At 37.5% G+C, this 19308-nt stretch overlaps 1 protein-coding gene across 1 annotated transcript in view; it reads left to right on the top strand.

The window, feature by feature from the left end:
* Positions 1-19308, top strand: part of LOC103194634 (WD repeat containing planar cell polarity effector) — a 506739-nt gene that overhangs the window by 327680 nt on the left and 159751 nt on the right. Inside the window, exon 14 of the mRNA XM_007938048.2 lies at positions 10355-10457. Within this exon, the coding sequence (XP_007936239.2) occupies positions 10355-10457 (103 nt within the window). The remainder of the gene's footprint in view (positions 1-10354; positions 10458-19308) is intronic.

The raw sequence follows: 19308 nt of genomic DNA, 5'->3' as shown, positions 1-19308 counted from the left end.
TGCCCAACCTTCCTTCTGAGGAGTGGCTGGTAGGTTTGAGCCACCAGCCTTCTGGTTAGCAGTCAAGTGCCTTAGGCACTACGCTACCAGAGCTTCTAATCTTATACAGCATCTGAGTAAAGAGACTATCTCCTACTGGCTGTCATGGATTGAATTGTGTACCTCTCCCCTAAACAATATGTGTTAACTTGTCTAAGGCATGATTTCCCTTCCCCTTTTTCACTGACCCTCCACTTTACCAACCATGATATCCTTCTCCAGGGAATGGTCCCTTCTGACAACATGACCAAAGTAGTTAAAACGAAGTCTGGCCATTCTCGCTTCCAAGGATCATTCTGGCTGCACTTCAGGACAGATTTGGTAGTTCGTTTAGCAGTCCATGGTACTTTCAGCATTCTTTGCCAACACCACAACTCAAAAGTATCAACTCTTCTTCAGTCTTCCTTATTCACTGTCCAGCTCTCACATGCATATGAGATGACTGAAAATACCATGGCATGGGCTAGGTGCACCTTGGTCTTCAAGGAGACATCTCTGCTCTTTAGCACTTTAAAGAGATCTTTTGCAGCAGATTTGCCTCACTGCAAATTAATCACTTCCAATTTGAAACAATTAAGTAGATTCTGAAATATGGAAAACACTCTTGAAATTATAGTTTGAAATCAGGAAATGTACCATTGAGAATCTGTGTAGATCTCACTTGGAGATCTCAGTTCTTTTTTAACTTTTGACAACACAGGAAGTATATAATACACCTGACATTACTTGCAATTCAAACAATGTTAGTTTTAAGATGGCATTGTCACATAAAATTTCACCTATAAGCACGATTTTGCCTTGTAATTTTGGTTGAATTAATAAAGAAATATTTTCAAGTCTGGAGCAGAAACAATTTCAAAACCATTCAGCGTTCATTAACGATAGTTGAATGCAGTTCTTCCAGCCATTTAAAACTGTAAATATCAGTATTCAAAATAGAGTCTCGTCAGTAATCACCATGCTATTTCCCTCTAGCATCTTAGTGGTTGAAAACCTAGGTACAACAGTTTGAATTAGGGATTATGGTGCTCTGAACAACTCACTGAATCAGAGTGCACCAAACTCAGAGGACTAGAAGTAGAGAGGAAAAAAGTACAGTGGGAAAAAAAAAAATTAGAAGATCTATCCTGTGGAGCTCCGACAGGCAAACGAGAAAGGCCATCAGAGACTTCCGTGGGGGAGTGACTGGCAGGTAAGAATGGCCACCCGAGACCTCCCTGGATTAAGGCAGAAGACACACCACACCAGAATACCAGTGATCACCCCAGGGATCTACCTTTAGCACTTAATTTTATCGGTAACTTGGATTGGCTAGGTGCAAACGGGCACATCCATTGGTGCTGAGACCCAAGCAGAGAGTCCATTAGTGCTGCAGGACGGCGGGCCCACTCCCCCCCCACAGCGGGTCACCAAGTAGGCTTGGGGCTGTTTAGTGGCACTGAGAGGCCTGCACTTAATGTTATCAGTAATTTTGGAACCACAGATTACTAGCAGGCACTCTCCCAGCTGCAGCACTGCTGAAACTGAGCGGATCTTTGGCACCATGGGTGGGTGGACTCACAGAGGAACTCTCGCGGCAGATTGTGGTCTGGGCCAGTTGGGCTGCCACCACGGGTGGGCAGGGCCAGAGAGAGAAACACTTGAAGTGGATCACAGAGCTGGGAAATCAGCTTTTTGGCACTGAGGGGCCTTGGGAGTGGGGTTTTTGCATGTGTCTGAGCCTGGTGGAAAGGCGACCCCTAACAACTGGAGTCTTTGCTGAAATTGAGCTGCAGGCCCGTAAATAATGGTACAACATCATCAGTGGAAGCCCGCTTAAAGCCCTAGAAACTGCCCCTAGCAACAGTGAGCTTTCCTTCTTCCACTTCCACCTTCCCTGCCAATAATTTCACTCATCCAATAGAAAAAAAACACAGTCAGCCAACATAAAACCTCCTGGTTCAACTATAAGCCCTCTTTATGACAAACAGAAACCCATATCCACATTCCACACAGTGATTCCACCATCACAAAGAAAACTGCAAAGCAACCCAGGATACCTGAATTAATAATAATAATAATAATACACCAGCTTCACTTTTTCAAAATATTAAACCATAAAACCAAGACAAAACAAATCAAAACGTAACCAACAGTTAAAGACAACCTCAAAATGTCTAGGAAACAACAGGCAACCTCAAATCAAACAAAAAAACAGGACAAGGCATCAGAAACAAAACCACAAAGGTTTTATTATACATGGAGGAAGTGGAGGCGATAAGGAATTTAGAAGATATGCTTGTAGAGCTTTACAAGAGCCTAAGAAAACCCCAAGCAAAAGCAAGGAGAACACGGACAGTTCCCTGGAAGAACGCAGGAAAATCATTCAAGAACAAAATAACAAGATTAATGCACAGTCAGAAGTCATACAAGAACAGCAGTTAGAAATCCAGAAAATGAATACCAAAATTACAGAATTGCACAACATAGTAGAAGCACAAAAGAGTAGGTTAGAACTGGCTGAAAAACACATATCCCAACTAGAAGACAAATCCATGGACATCAGCCTGTATGAAGAAAAATCAGAACAAAGATTTAAGAGAAATGAAGAAAACCTAAGAATTATATAGGATGACATGGAAAGAAAACACATAAGACTTAATGGAATTAAAGAACAAGAAGAGGTGGAAAAAACCACTGAGAAAATTGTGGAACACCTGCTAACAGAAAACTTCCCCCATACCATGAAAGAAGAAAAGATATTTTTCCAGGAAGCTCATAGAATCCCATTCAATATACATCCCAAGAGAAAAACATTGAGGCATATTATAATCAAACTCTTCAAAACCAAAGACAAAGAAAAAATTTTGAGGGATGCCCAGGACAAAACAAAAATTAATTATAATAAACAGTTAGGCTGAGCTCTGATTACTCAGCAGAAACCATGCAGTCAAGAAGGCAATGGGACAGCATATATAAAACACTGAAGGAAAAGAACTTCCAACCAAGAATACTATATCCAGACAAATTATCCATCAAATATGAGGGTGAAATCAAGGAATTCTCAGTCAAACAGAAATTAAAGGATTTTGTAAAAACCAGACAAACCCTACAAGCAATGCTTAAGGAAGTTCTTCCAATGCAGAACCCACAACAGAGATTAACAAAATCAGAATACATGGCATCAACACTAAAACCAAATCAGAAATAGGAACTCAAAATAAGACCATAAAACATTGTACTCTAAAAACCAAGGAAGTCAATCAGCACACAACAACAGCAACTAACCTATCAGAGGGAATAAAACTTCTAGGTACAAACTTCCAAATGGAGAGGAAAACAGGACAATGTTTTCACAGAACACACTGTTTGAAAAGGTAGAGACAAGAATGTACCCCAAGGTAACCAAAGAGAAAATTAACAATCCCCCTAAGCAAATCCAGAAGGAAGGAAAACATATGTGTTTAATAAGCACAAAACCAACAATAAAAAAGAAGCAGAAAGCATTAGCCAACAAATCGAACTCAGCACAGAAAAGTATATGGACCAAGAAAACTCTAAAAAAAAATGACAAAAATATACAATAGAATGACAGCAATCAATTCATACCTATCATTAATTACACTCGATGTAAATGGACTAAATGCACCTATCAAAAGAGTAGCACACTGGATAAGAAAAGAAGACCCATCAATATGCTGCCTACAAGAGACCCACCTTAGACACAAAGATAAAAGCAAATTAAGAGTTAAGGGATAGAAAAATATATACTGAGCCAATGGTAACCAAAAAAGAGCAGGAGTGACAATATTAATTTCTGACAAAATAGACATTAAGGTGAAAAACATCATAAGAGATAAAGAAGGACATTATATGATGATGAAAGGGTGAATTGACAAAGAAGACATTACAATAATAAATTAAAAGGGATAATAGACAACTCTACAATAGTAGTAGAAGACTAAAACACCACTTTCAAAGAGGGAAAGGTCAACTAGGAAAAAAATCAACAAAGATACAGAAGAACTCAACAATACAATTGAGTTGGTTGATAGTATGAAATGGTTGATCGGATGAAATGCAACAAAAGCACAATTCACATTCTTCGCCAGTGCACATGGATCCTCCTCCAGAATAGACCATATGTTAGGACATAAAATAAGCCTCAATAAATTCAAAAGCACTGAAATACTACAAAGCATCTTCTCAGACCACAATGCTATAAAATTAGAAATTAATAATAGGAAGAGCAAGGAAAAAGTGTCAAACATATGGAAGCTGAACAACTCACTGCTCAAAAACTACTGGGTAACAGAACAGGTAAAAACGGAAATAAAAAAATTCCTAGAAACAAATGAGAATGAAGATACATCATACCAAAACCTATGGGACACAGCAAAAGCAGTACTCAGAAGACAACATATAGCAATAAATGCATGCAGCAAAAAGAGGAAAGAAACAAAATCAACACTGTAACTCATTAATTCCAACAATTAGAAATAGAACAACAAAAGAATTGTACAGTATCTAGATGCAAGGAAATAATGAAGATCAGAGCAGAAATAAATGACACAGAAAAAAAAAAAGAGAAAATCAACAAAACAAAAAGCTGGTTCTTCAAAAAGATTAATAAAATTGATAAACCACTGACAGACCTAAGAAAAGAAAGAGAAGATCCAAATCACAAGAATTGTAAATGAAAATGGTGTCATCACAACAGAACCAACTGAAATAAAAAAGATGCTGACAGATTATTATGAAAAATTGTACTCCAATAGATTTGAGAACCTAGAAGAGATGGAGAAGTTTCTAGAATCACAAGTCCTACCTAAACTATCCCACTCACAGATAGAAAACTTGAACAGACCTATAACAAGAGAAGAAATTGAACAGGTCGTAAAAAATCTTCCCACAAAGAAAAGCCTTGGCCCTGATGGCTTCGCTGGAGAATTTTATCATATATTCAGAGAAGAGTTGACACCTATGCTATTCAAGCTATTCTAGAACATAGAAAAAGATGGAATACTCCCAAACTCATTTTATGAAGCAAGCATAACACTAATACCAAAACCAGGGAAAGACACCATTAGAAAGGAAAACTACAGACCAATATCCCTCATGAACATAGATGCAAAACTCTTTAACAAAATCCTAGCCAACAGAATCCAACAACATATCAAAAAATTAATGCACCCAGACCAAGTGGGTTTCATACCAGGTTTACAAGGGTGGTTCAACATCAATGTAGTCCACCAGATAAACAAAAGAAAAGAACCATATGATTAAATCAATTGATGCAGAAAAGGTATTTGATAATATCCAACATCCATTCCTGTTCAGAACTCGCAGCAAAATAGGGATAGAAGGGAAATTCCTCATCTTAATAAAGGGTATATATGCAAGGCCATTGGCCAGCATCATCATTAATGGAGAAACACTCAAGGCATTCCCCTTACGATCGGGAACAAACAGGTATGCCCTCTATCACCACTTCTATTTAACATTAATTGAATTGAAACTCCTGGCCAGGGCAATAAGGCAAGAAAGAAAAATAAAAGGCATACCAATTGGCAAAGAGGAATTAAAATTATCTCTGTTTGCGGATGATATGAATCCTGTACATAGAAAACCCAAGGGGCTCAATAAAAAACTACTGAAACTAATAGAGAGGTTCAGCAAAGTGGCAGGATACAAGGTCAACATACAAAAATCAGTTGGATTTATCTACACCAACAAAGAGTCCTCTGATAAAGAAATAAGGGAAACAATATCATGTACAATAGCTACTAAAAAGATAAAATATCTAGGAATAAACCTCACCAGAGACAGAAAAGACCTATACCAAGAAAACTATAAAACACTGCCACAAGACACAACAAAGCCATTACATAAATGGGAGAACTTACATTGTTCATGGATAGATAGACTGAATATTGTAAAAATGTCAATACTACCTATAGCAATCTATACATTTAACACAATCTTGATCCAGATTTCAACAAAATTTTTTAAGGACATGGAAGAATTAATTACTAATTTCATATGGAAAGGAAAGAGACCTCAAATAAGCAGAGCAATTCTCAAGAAGAAAAACAAAGTGGGTGGTCTCACACTTCCAGATCTTAAGAACTACTATATAGCCACAGTAGTCAAAACAGCATGATATCAGTACAATGATAGGCAGATAGACCAATGGAACAGAATTGAAAGTCCAGATATAGACCCATCCCTCTATGGACAACTGATCTTTGACAAAGGTCCAAAACCCATTAAATGGGGAAAAGACAGCCTCTTTAACAAATGGTACTGGCAAAACTGGATATCCACCTGTAGAAAAATGAAACAAGACCCATACCTCACCCTCTACACAAAACAAACTCAAGCTGGATCAAAGACTTAAATGTAAAACCCAAAACTATAAAATTCATCAAAGATAAAATCGAGGCAAATCTGCCCTAATTTATGCCATAAATAGACTGTCAAGCATAACTCAGAATGTGCATGAGATAGAAGAGGAGCTAGATGACTGGGGCCTTTTAAAAATTAAATTCTTATGTGCATCAAAAGACTTCATCAAAAGGGTAAAAAGAGAACCTAGAGATTGGGAGAAAATATTTGCCTATGACATATCTGATAAAGGACTTATCTCCAAAATCTATAGAAAATTTCAACACCTCAACACCATAAAGACAAATAACCCAATTCACAAATGGGCAAAAGACTTGAACAGACACTTCACCAAGGAAGATATACAGGCAGCCAACAAACACATGAGAAATTGCTCACAATCATTAATCATTAGAGAGATGCAAATCAAAGCAATAATGATATATCGTCTCACCCCAGCAATAATAGCAAAGTTCAACAAGTCAGAAAATAACAAATGCTGGTGACGTTGCAGAGAGATTGGAACTCTTGTGCACTGCTGATGGGATTGTAAAATGGTACAACCATTGTGGCAAACAGTATGGTGTTTCTTTAAAAAACTGAAAATGGAAGTACCATTTGACCCAGCAACTCCATTACTAGTAAACAGATGAGAGATAACACATGAATACATACGTACGCTATGTTCATCACAGCACAATTCACTATAGCAGGGAGATGGAAACGACTTAAATGCCCATCAGTGGATGAGTGGATAACCAAATCATGGTATATGTACACAACGGAATACTATGCTATATTAAAGAACAATGAGGGATACGCAAATCATCTCACAACGTGGATGAACCTGGAAGACATTATCCTGAGTGAAATAAGTCAATCACAGAAAGACAAGTACTGTACGAGCCCATTACTGTAAAAAGAGAAGAGTTTGCTTGGGAAAGGGATCTCACTTAGTAGGTTACCAGGATGGGGAGGGAAGGGGAGGGATTAATTTTGGGCTAGTTGGGGTCTACATGCTGACATGGGTAAGGGGAAGGATATATGGGAAGGATCTGTGACCACCATGATAATGTTAGGAAATGGGAGGACAGCGAATTGTGCACGTAAGAGATAGATAACAGATGCTAATACCAACCAATGTGTCCACAACACTGCATTGCCATTAACACCAAACATCAGGCTACAGATAAACACATAAACACCTGAGACAATGAGATGGGGTTCAGTGAACAGAAGTATACTCTAGACCAAGAAGAGATTCACCTGAGGCAAATCTTGCACAGACACCAGTGATACAAAATACCTGCAGTCCTTACATAAACAATAGAAGACAGACACAAAGTAATCCCTCACAGACAACCAGACACTATGGGAGAAAGATCCAGTAGATCTACCATCTCAGGACCATAGTACTGGGGGATACCAGACTCAATTGGCACAACAAAATACATAAAAGCCTTGCTCCACATCCTACATTGGTGAGTAGCGACTGGGGTCTTAAAAGCTTTCAAGCAGCCATCTAAGATGCAGCTAATGGTCTCCTAGCATCAGAAGTGAAGAAGAACACACACACACACACACACACAAAACAAGGGCATTTGGAAGCAATCAGCCATAGGACACAATGGCCCTCAAGACCAGAAGAACTAGATGGTGCCCTGCTACCACCAATGCCAACCACTCAGGAAAGGATCAAATCTGGAGATCCTGGATACAGGGGGAGGGAATACATGGAATAAAATCCAAAAACTCAACAATGACCCAAATTATTGGTCTGATGAAGTTGGATGAGACCCCCCCCCCAATGCTATGGCCCTGGAATACACTCTACACCTGGAATAAAAGGCACCCCTAGGGGCTAGCTTTCAGCCCAATAGTTAATAAGATGTACATGCAGACCATTTAACCCAGGATGACACCCCGAGCCCTGTACCATCTTCACAGCCGTTGATATGCTTGAGTTCATTGTAGCAACCACTGTGTATTTTGAGTGTTTTCTAACCTAGGGTCTCATCTTCCAGCACTCTATTGGATACTCTAATACATCCCTTAGAGCAATAGACCATGGGACACCAGAGGACCAACATTCAAACTGAGGAAATGCAGGACAAACAGGAGTGCATAAATATGAGGGGCACAGGGGGAGGGTTACAGAGTAGGGAGGGGAGGAGACTGGGTTAAGGTTGGACATGGTAAATGGGGAATGAAACTAAATGTACACATAACGTTGAATGTAAAACAAGCTCTTAAAATAAAACAATAAAATAAAAATGTAAAGATCAAGCTTATCTCGAGGGCTGTATAAAAACTGACCTCAGGGTAGGTTTGGCCGCAGGTCATAATTTGCTGACGATTGCTCTATGGTCCTAACTAATTATAACTCACTGCCATTGAGTTGATTCTGACTCATAGTGATCCCCACTGGGTTTCTGAGGTAGTAAATCTTGCAGAAGTAGATTGCCCTGTCTTCCTTCTGTGGAGTGGTGGGTTTGAACCACGATCCTTCTGGTTAGCAGGCAAATGCCTTAGGCACTGTGCCACCAGAGCTCCTTAAACAATTTTATCTGTCCAGTAAATATAAGTGCTTCTTTCTCTGAAACCTTACAACCAGAAAGTACTATTGACTTTTTAAAACTTACCAAGTTTGAAGTTAGATTGTTTCGATTTACATTTCTTTGAATATTAATGAGATAAAATATCTTTTCATGATTATAAGCCATTTATACTCCTTCATTATAAATTGGCTGTTCATATTATTTTTCCATAAATTTTTTTTCAGAGTTCTAAGTCCTTTTTAATGGTTATAGCTACTTGTCTAGTATTATTTTCCAGTGCTTTCTCCCACACACTCATCATTCCTTCCATATTAAAAGACCTGCCACTCCCTATCAGCACTGTGTTTTCTGAAGCTTCTCTGTATGTATGTCAATTTATGTCTGGAATGCCTTTTCTCCATTTACCCTCCTAGTGTAAATCTTACTTATCCTTCAAGACTCAGTCCAAGGATCAGTTCTTCCTTTTTGACTCCACAGCAATCTACAAATATCTGCCATGAAACTTATCACACTATTAGGTTATTAGGTAAACTGTTGGTTCACCGTGATCTGTCTACCTTCTAGCTACTACCTACTTAGCTAAAAGCCTGTTACAATCTTTATACTCAGAACAGTGCCCAGCACTTGTTAGTTGCTATCAAGTTGGCTGTTTGTGACCTCACACACACCAGAACCAAACATTGCCCGCTCTGTACCATCTTCACAACTGCTGATATGCTTGAGTTCATGGCAGCAACCACTGTGTATTTTGAGTATTTTCCAACCTACGGACTCATCTTCCAGCACTCTATTGGACATTGTATTGGACACTATTCTGCTGTGATCTGATTTTCAGAAGTAGATTGCCAAGCCTTTCTTCATAGACTGTCTTAGTCTGGAATCCCAATACTGAGTAGGCACTAACTATATATTGATAGAATGAGTTCAAAATAGTAGTAGTAATAGAAGTGGTAGCAGTAACAATGCTAACAAATAATAGATGCCAGACATAAATGCCAGAGACAAATCTGTGCAGTATTCCTTGAATAGTGCTTAGCATAATAGAAGATAAAATTCAGTGAAGAATCTCATTCAAGTAATAAAATTTCACTAAGGAAAACAGCAATTAAGATTTCTGTTTTCTGATAAAATGAGTATGGAACTATTAAAAGTTTGTTTTTATTCTAATGACCTAAGACAGTTTATTTAAATAACTGCCTTTAGTTAGAACTCTGATTCTCAATTGAGAAGAGTTGCTTGTACTAGGAAAAAAAACTGAGAATATTAAAATAGGAAAAGAATTTTCATCTACTGTTTTATAATCTGAACAGTAAGTTTCTTTTAAAATTCCTTTTGTAACTCAACCAAGATTCATTTTGGATTAACCTTTTATTTTGCTTTTATTTCCAAAGGACATCCATTACATTGCACTAGATAAGGGTGAATTGGCACTAGCTGAAGTGGCAAGGAAAAGAGCTAACGACATTGATGCAGAGTCAATAACCTCTGGAGTTGGTAAGAATTAATGCTGGCTTTTTAAAGTGCTTTTTGTTTTAATCAATACTTACTTAGTATCATTTCTATTTAAGTTTGTAGGGCACGGTTGGTTCATTTGAATTACTTTCTTTTCAGATAGTCTTTTTAAAAAAGAAGAATTAAGTCTTAACAAATTATACAATATGGGTATACAAGTTGGAATTCTGTTGAAGTGAAAATTGATAATCAGTAATTACTTTAGTCACCATTTAGCAAAAGGTAAAAAGAACACTGTTCTTTGAAAAAGATTTTAGGGAAAAGAGTTTATTATTATTAGTGCTGTTACTAAAATAAATCAGCACAGGAACTTATATAGTCTTTTATACACCAAAACATGTCATATTTGAAAAGAATTCTCTTTTATATGAGACAAAGTTCACATGTAGTTTCAGGTTTGGTAGGTGATTTGCTTCTGTTTAGAATCCACTAGAGTCATTTCAACCTAGGAAATAGAGTCTCTATGAGTTGAAATTAACTTGGTGGCACACAATACAGTCATTTTAGTGTACTCATCCAAAGAATACAAATCAGAAGCCCAGATTGAATGTAAAGGTCCATTTAAAACTGAAATATAGAAAAATGAATGTTTTTCTTAATACTGTAATATCAACATAAGCTTTCTTTTTCTAAACTCAGTTTACCTGAGCCTGCTAGTATTGATACCTGGATATCGTAATTCCCGTTCCTCCTGGTATTCCTAGACTAAACAGAAGATCCTTAGAATTGTGATTGAGTTCATTTCTCTGTGGAACTCCCGGGAAACAAGGAAATTTCAATAGTATTTCCACTTTTTAAGTTGTGCAAATATATTTTACTGAGTCTTTCAGTTGATAGATCATCTTGTGCTGTGTTTTCATAATTCCAAAGGAGCTCAACTGTCAGTGTCTCTCTAAATTTACCACCAGAGAGCTCAGTCTTAAAGGTGGTACTACAGGACTCAAAGCTAATCTATCAGGGCTTGCTCTAAACCTGAGTGCCAGGGCTACCAGTTAACCAGTAAGATGATTCTATTTTCTTTCTCCCACCTTAAGAGAGTTACAAATTGGTCAAACCCATGAGGTGCACAGACCACTTTCAAATCTCCATACCTAATGTATAAAGGATCTTCTTTGTCTTAGTTGTCTAGTGCTGCTACAAGAGAACTACTACTAGTAAATGGCTTTAACAAACAAATTATTTTCTCACAGTTTAGGAAGCTGGAAGTCCAAATTCAAGGTGTCAGCTCTAAGGGAAGGCTTTCTGTCTGACAGCTGTGAAAGTCCTTTTCTCTTGTGAGCTTTTGCTCCTAGGTGATCTTCATGTGGCTTGGCATCTCTCTTCCCCCCATCTCTGCTTGCTCACTTACTTGTTTAATCTCTTTTATATTTCAAAAGAAACTGATTTAAGACACATTCTATACTGATATGGTCTCACTAACAACAAATACAACCCATTCCCAAATGGGATTATAACCACAGATACCAAGGTTAGGATTTACAACTATTTTGCAATTTGGGAGGGGGGATACAATTCAATCCATAGCATTCATTTTTATTATAATATTATATTAGAATAACTTTAATTGACCTATCATTGTAACTTGTTATTTGCTAAGGATTTGATACACCTCCTAATAATAATAATAGCTAATATTTACTGACTCCTTCTATGGGCTAGACAGTATTCTAAATTACTCATTTAATCCTCACCATTACTATATTAGTTTCCTTGGGCTGCCATAATAAATTACTACAAACTATGTGACTTAAACCATAGAAATTTATTTTCTCACAGTTGAGGCTTCAGGTCTGAAATCAAAAAGTTGGTAAGACCATCTTCCCTCCAAAGGCTCTTGGGAAGAATCTTCCCTTGCCTCTTCATAGCTGCTGGTGATTGCCACAATCCTTGGGGTCCCTTGACTTTCATCACTCCAATCTCTGCCTCCATCATCACAGGGCCTTCTTCCCTATGTGTGTCTTTGTATCTCAAATTCTCCAATTCTCCCTCTCCTTTCTCACTGTACTATAGTCCACTCTAATCTAGTATGACCTCATCTTACCTTGATTACATCCATAGAGACCTTGTTTCCAAATAAGGTCATATTCATACATTAGGATTTAGGGGTTAGGATTTGAACATAACTTTTTGGGATACAATTCAACCCACAATAACAACTCTTTGAGGTAGGTACTTTATATTTGTTATGAGAAATCATTTTGAAGTAAATGATTAAACCATTCCATGATAATAGAAATTTTTATATTATATGATTTGCATACAAATATTTTCCATCCCTATCCCTCTAAGCCATCTAGGAAAACACAGCAGGTTAATTCACAGTCACTTTTATAGAAACTTTCCTCAGTTTTCCTGTATTCTGCTTTTTCTACTAAGTTATCAAATACAGTAGAGGCCATCTTTGCATTTTAAAGCTATTTAAACTAGTAAGGGTGGGAAAAAAAAAAAAAAGCTTACCAACAAATACTAGAAAAGTGAAGAAACTCCACTATTCACCAAAATGAATCCCATGTCTCTTTCCTATTAATTTGGAGTAGTTCCATATATTTCTATAAATTTTATGGATATGAATACTTTACTGAACATATGGATTGTAAATATCTTCTTCTACTCTATGATTTGCCTTTTCACTAGCTTTATGAAAAGGATGAGGAGCTCTGGCAGCTTAGTGCCTAAGGCAGTTGACTGCTAACCACAAGGCTGATGGTTCAAACCCACCAGCCACTCCTCGGAAGGAAGGCTGGGCATTTCTACTTCCGTAGTGATACTGCCTTGGAAACCCAAGGAGGGGTCGCTATGAGTCGGGGCCGACTCGACAGCACATAACAACAACAACATGAAAAGGATTATTCATTTCAATGTAATCTACTTTATCCTTTTTATTGATGATTAGGTTTTTGTGTCCGTCTTCTTAGATTTAAATCTCAGTATTGAGTAGTGAAAGTTATCCACGTTTGTTCTTCAAGATTGCCTTGCCCATTCTTGACCCTTTGCATTTCTATATAAATTTTAAAATCACCTTGTCATTTTTCCCCCCACCCCAAAAGGTATGAAATTATTTTTTGAAATAACATTTAATCCATAATTAAATTTGAGCAGAATTAATATCTTTATAATATTGAGCTATCCAATCTCCATGAATATGACATGTCTCTCATTTATTTGGGTCTTCTCTAATTTTTGTCAAAAATATTTTGCAGTTTTTACTGTGGCAGTAACTTAGATTTAAGTTATCTCTTTTTCTGTTATGAATATGGTTAACTTTTTTTTCAGTTTCTGTTTCTTGTATGTATAACATTGATTTTTGTTTATTGATCTTGTTTCCACCAACAGTATAAATTTGCTTATTGATTGTCATAATTTGTAGATTCTTCTGGATTTTCTACATGCCTAATGATGTCCCTAGGTAGTGCAAATGGTTTGTGCTCAACTACTTACCAAAAGATTGGCAGTTCAAATCTACCCATCAACATCGTGGAAAAAAGCCTTAGCAATCTGCTTCCGTAAAGATTATATCCAATAAAACCATATGGACCTCAGTTCTACCGTTTAACACATGATGTTGTCATGAGTCAGAATTGACTTTAATGGCAATTGGTTTTTGTTTTTTTAATGATGGCATGTACATTATTTAACTCCTAATTCTTATGTATTTTATTTCTTTTTTCTTTCTTAATATTACTGGTTAGAAGCTCCACCATAATGTTGAACAGAAGTTATAACAGGCATCTTTTTCTGCTCCCAGATCTGGGGATAGCTTTCAGTAACTCATTGTTTACTATTAGGTTTGCAGAAGGGATGTGTGTGAAACTTAACTCTTAATTATATTAAGAAAGTTCCCTTTTATTTCTAATGTATTAAGATTTTCTATCATGAATAGGTGTTCAATTTTATCAAGTACGTTTTCTATTACTATCAAGATGATTATACCTAAAATATCAGTGGATAATGGGTAAAGGCTGGAGGAATGTTCATGCACTTGATTGTAAGAGCCTAGATTGCCTTCTGAAGACTGTTAGTAGAACTGTGGACATTAAGTGTGATTCTGATGCAGTTTCAGAAAGAAATGGCGAATGCTCTAGAGAAAGCTTCTACTGTCATGATAGGATGTTGCTAGAAATATAGAGTTTAAATATTATTTCGGTGAGGCTTTAAAAAGAAATAATAAACATGTTCTTGGATACTGGAGGAAGGGTGATCTCTGTTATAAAATGACAAAAAAAACTTTTCTGAATTATGTTCAAATGTTTGGTAGATGGTAGAGCTTTTGAATGCTGAACTTGAATATTTAGCTCACAGATTTCTAAGTGCAACTCTGAAAATAAAGCATTTTTTTTTCCCTTTTTACTCACAGCAAAATGTGAAAAGAAATAGATTAACTAATGAACTGTGCAAAAAAAAAAAAAAAACCAGAACTTAAAAACTTAGAAAATTCTATTTTGAAAACTAGGAGAACTTGCCTAGGAAAGGACACTAAAGCTTTGGCCATACAATTGTTTGGCTGTGACTGATGAATCTAGTCAACCATCTCAGCAGAAACCCTGTCCAATATGACTGAAAAGGACAGAGACAGCATGAAATGAAGGAAAGCTGTTTGCCTTTTCGAATTCTACTAGCAGGAAATGGGCCAATGGAGCTACTTGGTTTCAAGTACTTGTTGTCCTCCAAGAAAGGGACCATCCTGGGAGTAATACAGAGAACAGCAGAACTGTTGTAAGGAGTACAGGGGGCAGGGCCACTGTTTCCTTAGTTTCAAAGATGGAGCTACAGCCTAGGTTTCAAACAGTGGGGTTGCCAGTACTTCAGTTCTAGAGTGTGGGGACCATGAGAATGAAGCCACTCCTAAAGTTGAGGGAGTGGGGCTTCCATGCTGGTGCTTAGAGAATGGAGGCACCCACAGGCAAGGTATGCAGCATCATCACCATCCCAGTGGACCTAGAATATAAGGCTGATGCCAGGGCAGAGGACCTTCCACTAAGAAACTGGAGGTTGTAGCCAATGCCCAGAGTCTGGAAGGCAGGTCTCCTTTCCAGATATACCTAAAATATGAAAGATCCTTTTTTTTTTTTTTCCCTTTTATTGTGAGGAAAACATACAATAAGACATTCAACAACATAACTTCCACATTTACAGTTCAGAGACATTGATGACATTTTTCATGTTGTGCCACCATTGCTATCCTTTTCCAAAATATTCCACCACCATTAGCATAAACTCAATGCCTGGCAAACAAAAGCATCCCCTTTCTCCCTCCCTCCTATCCCTGGTAATTACTAATAATCTTTGGTTGGTTGGTAGGTAGGTAGGTAGGTAGATAGATACATAGATAGATAGATAGGAGCTCTGGTGGTGTAGTGCCTAAGGCATTTGACTGCTAACCAGAAGGCTGGTGGTTCAAACGCACCAGCCACTCCTTGGAAGGAAGGCAGGGCAATCTCCCTCTGTAGTGATACTGCTTCAGAAACCTAAGGAGGGGTCTCTATGAGTTGGATATGATTCGATGGCAGTGATACATATATATATTGTTTTTTTACTCTATCTAGGAATTTCCCCCATCCCCTCCCTGGTAAACAACAAAGAAAGTTCCCTTCTATGTGTAAACCTTTCCTTGACTTTTTACAGTACTGGACTAATACAATATTTGTCCTTCTGTGATTGATTTATTTCACTTCAAAGAATGTCCTCCAAGGTTCATCCACCTTGTCTGCTGTTTTGCAGATTCTACATTATTCTTTAGGGTTGCATAGTATTCCATTGTGTGTATGTACCACAGTTTGTTTATCCATTCCTTGATTAATGGGCATTTAGGTTGTTTCCATCTCTTCGCTATTGTGTATAGTGCTGTGATGAACATAGATATGCATATATCTATTCATGTCCTATCACTTGTTTAGGATATATCCTTAGTAATGGGATTTCTGGAGCTGATGGTATTTCTATTTCCAACTTTATAAGGAATCGTCATACTGATTTCCACAGTGGTTTTATCATTTTACAGTCTCAACAGCAGTGTATGAGAGGCCCAATCACTCCACATCCTCACCAGCATTTATTTATTTTCTGTCTTGTTGAACTTTGCTATTAACGCTGGAGTGAGATGGTATCTTATGGTTGTTTTGATTTGCGTCTCTCTAATGGCTAATGAGGAGCTCTGGTAGCATAGTGCCTAAGGCACTTAACTGCTAACCAGAAGTCTGGTGGTTCAAACCCACCAGCCACTCCTCAGAAGGAACGTTGGACAATCTACTTCCATAGTGATACCGCCTCAGAAACCCAAGAAGGGGTCTCTATGAGTTGGGTCCGACTCGACGGCACATAACAACAACAACAAATGGCTAATGATTGCAAACATTTCATGTGTTTGTTCGCTGCCTTCTTTGGTGAAGTCTGTTCATATCGTCTGCCCATTTTTTAATTCGGTTGTTTGTCTTTTGGATGTTGAGGTGCTGGAGTTTTCAATACTTTTTAGATTTAAGTCCTTTGTCTGATAGGTCATTGCTGAATATTTTTTCCCATTCTGTAGGTTCTCTTTTTACTTTTTTAGAGATGTCTTTTGATGCATATAAGAATTTAATTTTTAGAAGGTCCCAATCATCTAGATTATCTTCTGTTTGTGTATTTTGGGTTTTGCTTGATAGTCTATTTATACCATAAGTTAGTGCCCCTAGGTTTGCCCCTACTACTTCTTTGATGAAAATTATCATTTTAGGTTTCACATTTAAGTCTTTGATCCATCTGGAGTTAGTTTTTGTGCATGGTGTGAGGTATGGATCTTGTTTCATTTTTCTGCAAATGGATATCCAGTTATGCCAGCATCATTTGTTAAAGACTCTCTCTTCCCCATTGAATGGATTTTAGCCCTCTTGTCAAAAATCAGCTGACCACAGGTGGATGGCTCTATTTCTGAGTTCTCAATTCTGTACCGTTGGTCTATGTGTCTGTTTCTGTATGAATATCAGACTGTTTTGACTACTGGCTGTAGTAGTTTTTGAGTTTTATAGTAGGTTTTGAGATCTGGGAGGGTGAGATCTCCTACTTTGTTCTTCTTTAATAATGCTTTTCTTATCTGAGGTCTCTTTCCTTTCTATATAAAATTAGTAATTTTTTTTCCATGTCTTTGAAGAATGCTGATGGAATCTGGATCTGGATTGCATTGAATGTATAGATTGCTTTGGGTAGTTCTGACATTTTCATAATATTCAATCTTTCTATCCATGAGCATGATATGTTCTTCCATTTCTGTAGATCTCTTAGAGTTTCTTGAAGTAGTGTTTTGTAGTTTTCTTTGTATAGGTCTTTTGTGTTCTTGGTAAGATTTATTCCCTAGTATCTTTTCTTTTTGGTAGCCATTGTAAATGGTATTGAATTCTTTTTCTTTCCAGAAATCTTTGTGCTGGTGTAAATGAATCCAGCTGATTTTTGCATGTTGATCTTGTATCCTGCTACTATGCTGAATCTTTCCATAAGTTCCAGTAGTTTTCTTGCTAAGTCTCTTGGGTTTTCTATGTACAAGATCATATCATCTGCAAATAGCGATAATTTTATGTCTTCCTTACCAATTTGGATGCCTTTTATTTCCCTTTCTTGCTTATTGCTCTGGCTGGTACTTCCAACACAGTGTTGAATAGAAATGGAGATAGAAGGCTTCCATGGATAGTACCTGTTTGCAAGGGGCATGTTTTCAGTCTCTCTCTATTGAGAATAATGTTGGCTGTTGGTTTTGCATATATGCCCTTTAGTATATTGAGGAGTTTCCCTTCTATTCCTATGTTTCTGACAATTTTTATCAGGAATGGGTGTTGTTGTTGTTGTTAAGTGCCATTGAGTCATCTCTGACTCATAGTGACCCTATGTTCAGCAGAACAAAACACTGCTGGGTCCTGTGCCAGCCCCACAATCCTTGCCCATTGTTGTAGTCAATGTGTCAATACATCTTGTTGACAGCCTTCCCCTTTTTCATTGACCCTCCACTTTACCAAGCATGATATCCTTCTCTAGGGAATGGTCCCTTCTGACTACATGACCAAAGTAGGTGAAACGAAGTCTGGCTATTCTCACCTCCAAGGAGCATTCTGGCTGTACTCTTCCAGGACAGATTTGTTCTTTTAGCAGTCCAGGGTATCTTCAGTATTCTTCGCCAACACCACAATTCAAAAGCATCAACTCTTCTTCAGTCTTCCTTATTCATTGTTCAGCTCTCACATGCGTATGAGGCGATTGAAAATACCATGGTTTGTGTCAGGCATATCTTAGTCTTCAAGAAGGTATCTTTGCTCTTCAGCACTTGGGATAGGTCTTTTGCAACAGATTTGCCCACTGTTATACATCATCTGGTATCTTGACTGCTGGTTCCATTGGTATTGATCATAGATCCAAGTAATATGAAGTTTTTGACAACTTCAATCTTTTCTCCATTTATCATGATGCTGCCTACTGCTCCATTTGTGAGGATTTTCATTTTCTTCATACTGAGATGTAATCCATACTGCAGACTGTATTCTTCAGTCTTCATCAGTAAATGCTTCAAGTCATCTTCAATTTCAGAAATTAAAGTTGTGCAATCAGCATATTACAGGTTGTTAATGAGTCTTGCTCCAATACTAATGCCACATACTTCTTCATGTAGTCCAGCTTCTCAGATTATTTGCTCAGCATACTGATTGAATAAGTATGGTGAAAAGATACAGCCCCAATACACTCCCCCCCTGATTTTAAACCATGTGGTATCCCCTTGTTCTGTTCGAATGACAGCCTCCTGACCTATGCACAGGTTCCGCATGAATACAATCAAGTGTTCTGGAATTCCCATTCTTCTCAATGTTATCCATAATTT

This window comes from Orycteropus afer, unplaced genomic scaffold (genome assembly GCF_000298275.1).
Source record: "Orycteropus afer afer isolate SDZICR_OR568_19922 unplaced genomic scaffold, OryAfe1.0 scaffold00046, whole genome shotgun sequence".
NCBI classification, from domain to species: Eukaryota; Metazoa; Chordata; class Mammalia; order Tubulidentata; family Orycteropodidae; genus Orycteropus; species Orycteropus afer.
Note: the sequence above shows the minus strand (reverse complement) of the source record. Positions and strands in the feature narration are given on the sequence as shown.